Here is a 4,637-nt window from a genome sequence, read left to right on the forward strand (position 1 = left end):
GACTGCTTTCGTTTATGCCGTTGCTCCTTGGCACGTATGGTGGTGACTTTACGATATCCACCCGTAATACTTTTGTTATGAACGCTGCAAACGCGCCCCCGCACGCCGCTACAGGCTTAGCGCCGATGACGGCCGTAACAGGTCGAGAACCGACTATACCCGGTTGGACGCTGCGTTACAACACGCACAGCCCCTCCGAGGCAGTAGGATTGCTCGAAATCCAGTCTGCAATGAGACACCAATTGGTTGCGACAGAGCCACCGCTATACGCAGGTGAGCCGCTGCAGATTGGAGACGTAGTGGTAACGAGCCAGTGGAGTAAAACCCCGGGAGCACCTGCACTCACATCGGCGGAAAAATACAGTCCTACTTGGTCACTACCCTACGTCGTAACTCAGGTCCGTAGCACGATGGTACTCCTAAGACCTTACGCTTGCTTACTCAAGTATATTGAGATTCAGACACCGCCGACTACTCAGAGCTCGCCGACTACTCAGAGCTCGCCGACTACTCGGAGCTCGCCGATTACTCGGAGCTCACGGACTATTCATACCCTGCCCTCCTCGTCCCGGTCGACTATTGCGGAGATGGCGGCCTTTATGGCTCGAGTGCTTGAAGAGTGCGTGGCGAGGGAGAGGAACGAGAGATCAATTCATACGGGGAAGCTGAGTACTGCCAGATTTATTGCGTCAGACTTTCAGAAAGTATTGTCTTGCGCAAAGAAGACAGCCCCGGGGAAGGGTTCCAAACGTAGAGCGGACCCATTCAACTGGTGCAGGTGGCGATGGTTGTATCTGGTGGGACTGATGAATGATTACTTGGAGCCAGAGTTGCTTCGCCAAATAATTTCAGATAGTGAAAAGATTGTGCCGCGGCCCAAACATGTGTCACCATTATGGTACTTGGCCTGTCGATTGCAGGGTTCTCTGAAAGGGCTTGACGTTGTTGCCGGTATCACTGGTGGTGCCGGTATCACTGGTGGCATGGAAGCATTACCGACATGGTGGACATTCAAAACTGTAGTTTACCGTGCTCATTTTCCCGAAACGTTTGGTGAGTTGCCGTCATCTGCGACGTCTGTGCGTTTGATTGCCTTCTGTTCCAAAGCTGCACGCTGGATCACATCCGGGATCGGCAACTTCCACTCGAACTACAGCACGTGGTCAACTACCTCATATGACGATATTGTTGATGTCTTTCAATCGGTGATAGGAGCCCGGTTGTTCAGCGAAATGATCAATATAATCAAACCCGAAATCTCTATCCTTGCACCTAATGAGGGCCCAGAGCAAATGCAGAGGTTACCAGATACTTCCATCATGCAAATCCTCCTAAAATTCGCAAAAGTGAGTAGGAAGGACTGTTGGACATTCTGTAGAACATGGCAATTTGATGTGTCTCTGTCCCGCAGGAGATCCAATGAAATCACCGATGCGCACTGGTCTTCTGAGGACGACGAACTGCCGGAGGAAATAAGTGTGTAACGGACGGACGAGGGACCGAATGTCAATGACCGGATCGTGCTCTCACACGTCATGCATGAACTGGTCACCTGCGTATCATCGTGGTTCTCCCAGTGAAGCAGTAAATTTTGTCTAGGAGGCTTTAAACGGGACTAAAATCATTTTTCGGCCAGTTGTCAAGACACATTATTTGGAAAAAGCTGGATAGCATGCGGGTGTGACGGTTGCTCAAAACAGGAGGCCTATGGACGAGGGACTCACCAACAGGGTACTTACCAACAGGCGTAATTGACTTGGTCTACTCACTTGAATTATTAATTCTGGATCAGTATGAGGATATGTCGTGTTGCCCGGAACACCCAGTTGATAACAGCCATCGCTACATTTGGGGTGACCCCGACCGTGGGAGGGGCACCCCACGACGTTGCAAGCACGAGCCCAAACACGACGGGGTTGGTTTCGCCACCAATGGCGCGCTGGAATTTGGTGGCCGAAGGAGAGACGCCACACGCACGGTACCACGGGCAATCTGTGGTTCCGCTGCCTCAGGTCCCTGATTCCTGGCCCGAGCCTTCCACAGCAGACTTCCACGGAGTCTGCTGTGGAAGACAAGGGCCTGTGAAGAAGGTCCCATTAGAACCATTAATTGGACGGAAACCTGAGTCGCCCAGAGAGGAGGCTTTACTGGGGTCCTCGAGAGAAGCCTTGATGAAACCAGGCGCTAATTTGGTGGCTCGGGTTCTGAATGAGTGCTTGGAGATGGAGAAGGGCGTCAAGCCCGCTGTCTGTTTATTTGAGGAGGTGAGGATTATGAGGTTAGGTGAGGCTGCTTTGCTTCGAGGGCTGAAACGCCGAGATGGTAAGGCAGATCGATCCATCACCGATTTGTCGATTGCTCATTTCGAGGCTTGCTCATGGCGATGGTTAAAACTTGCGTTATTGATGCGAGAGCGGCAGCATGAGATCGGTGCATTGACTGAGTTGATGGCAGAGGTGGAGAATTTGGTACCTAGACCCGTCGGTTTATCTGATACCTGGTTTCTGGCTGGTCTGCTCCAGAGATTCCTTCCATCCGGGATTTTGTCAAGCTGGATGCATCCTTCGATAGCTTCGCAGGGCGGCTGGAGTTGCCGGAAAATGGTTTTTCGGGTCTCCTTCCCAGATGATGTCGTCCATCTACCGGAGACTGAGGGTTGTATAAGACGCGTTTGCGCTATTTCAAAGCTGGACTGGTGGATATGTCGGGCACAACGAGATATTCAAGTTGACGAAGGAACATGGGAGGTACCTGCGTTGCCGCTGGTGCTTTACACTGTTCGACGTACTTTGGGCGAGCGGACATTTGACGAAGCCGTAAAGGCAATGAGGGATGTAATACCGCCACCGTCCTCTTTGGAGTTATCGAATCTAGACTACCTGGCTTGCTTCCTCAAATATATCGAGACGACTCCGCCGAAACAGATAAGACCGAGCCTTACTTCGAGCAGTACTATTAAGGCAGCCCGTGGTTCTGAGGCAGCCCGTGGTTCTGAGGCAGCCCGTGGTTCTGAGGCAGCCCGTGGTTCTGAGGCCACCCCTTGTCCTCGGTTCTCCATTCCGTCCGGCTCCAATTCCCGTCCAGCGCCAGCTTGTTCATCATCCAATAACTCGGTTGATCCCGACAGAGAGGTTGATCCGGATAGGTCGGTTGCGGCGGAGATGGCGGCCTTTGTGGCCCGCGTGCTTGAAGAGTGTGCGACCAAAGAGAGAGGCGAGGGAGTAGGTCAAACGCCAGGGGAGAAGCTGAGTCTAGCAGAACTTGGCTTCCAGAACTTTCGGGCTGCCTTGCCCTCCGTAGAGAGGTCAGAAAAAAGGGACCGGAGAGCGAAGAGCCCTTACGGCTCCTGTGGATGGCGATGGTTATGTCTGGTGGGATTGATGAATGACTACTTGGAGCCGAATGAGCTTCACAATTTAATTGCCGATAGTGAAAAGATTGTGCCTCGGCCAAAACATGTGTCACCATTATGGTACTTGGCCTGTCAGATGCAGACCTGTCTGAGAACAACCTGGGTGAAAGCACCGCCACAATGGTGGTTACTCCGCATAACAGTTTACCGTGATCATTTCCCCCAAACCTTCGGCGAGTTGCCGATGTCGGAGATGTCCAGTCGCTTAATTGCTTTCACTTCCCGAGCTGCGCATTGGATTGCAGCCGGAATGCGCAAATTCCATCTGACCCGCAAGACATGGTCACCTACCTCAAATGACGACATTGTGGATGTATTCCACAAAGTACTAGGAGACCACTGGTTCAGCGAAATGATCAATATAATCAGACCAAAAATCTGTAAAATTGTACCCGAGGAGGGCAAACTACAAATGCAGCAGTTACAAGACAAGTGCATCATGAGAATCCTCTTCAAGTACGCGCACGTAGATCGAAAGCTGGCCTCTGCACTTTGCAGAGCTTGGCAGTTCGATGTGCCCCTGCATCCCAAGAGACGGGATCTCAGGAGACCGGGTGAGATAACGGAAATAAATTCGTCTGAGGACGAACCGCCCTCGAAAAAAGTACGCAAACCGCTCGCCTAGAGATGTCTATCACAAGCTACTGCCAGGGCTACATCAAGGCGAGATCGCCCTAGATCCATCAGTGATAAGTGCACGGCTTGGGTCCTCTAACGTTGCTTGCTACGTCCTAAATGAGCCCGTTCCGGAAACCCCACTTGCGATCCCGCGCAACATACTGGCCTCCCTGAGGTTGTCCCAATGCAGGGGCGAATGTTCTTGTCTGCCTGACCACAGTTAGTTCACAACCATCCGATAGTCTCTCTCCCGTCCTATTGTGTATGAATCACCAACTCTAATGGTATTTGCTGGGTCAAGGGTATTTGCTGGTTTAAGAAGGTAGGTTACCGTCCTCTGCATCCGGTGGAAGAGGCATGAGCCATGGGTCTGACCTACACTTTAAAACGTGCTTCACTTCCTTGAACCCGTCTGAACCGAGCAGGATCGTGAGGGACTACGGTATGACCGGTTGCTTGTCGCCCATCTCTAGCCTGTTTGGTTATTGCTTGTTCGCTCGCTCAACGAGCTCCTACGTCCACTGAGCAAGCAGAACACCGACTCCTCCTACGCCGAGCGCACCCGTCAACAGCGCTATGGCCTCCTGTTCATCCCCCCCCCCCCCCC

General features: G+C 52.2%; 2 protein-coding genes across 2 annotated transcripts; both read left to right on the plus strand.

Moving 5' to 3' along the window:
• Window positions 1–14: 14 nt before the first annotated feature.
• Window positions 15–1,484, plus strand: GNI_012760 (hypothetical protein; the record flags this gene model as incomplete). Its single annotated transcript, XM_011130562.1, has 1 exon — window positions 15–1,484. The coding sequence occupies one exon, from the start codon at window positions 15–17 to the stop codon at window positions 1,482–1,484; it is 1,470 nt and encodes a 489-aa protein (XP_011128864.1).
• Window positions 1,485–2,171: 687 nt separating this feature from the next.
• GNI_012770 (hypothetical protein) lies at window positions 2,172–4,037 on the plus strand (the record flags this gene model as incomplete). Its single annotated transcript, XM_011130563.1, has 1 exon — window positions 2,172–4,037. One exon carries the CDS (start codon window positions 2,172–2,174, stop codon window positions 4,035–4,037), a length of 1,866 nt encoding a protein of 621 aa, XP_011128865.1.
• Window positions 4,038–4,637: the final 600 nt, after the last annotated feature.

This window comes from Gregarina niphandrodes (assembly GCF_000223845.1).
Source record: "Gregarina niphandrodes unplaced genomic scaffold scaffold00002, whole genome shotgun sequence".
In the NCBI taxonomy this organism is placed as follows: domain Eukaryota; phylum Apicomplexa; class Conoidasida; order Eugregarinorida; family Gregarinidae; genus Gregarina; species Gregarina niphandrodes.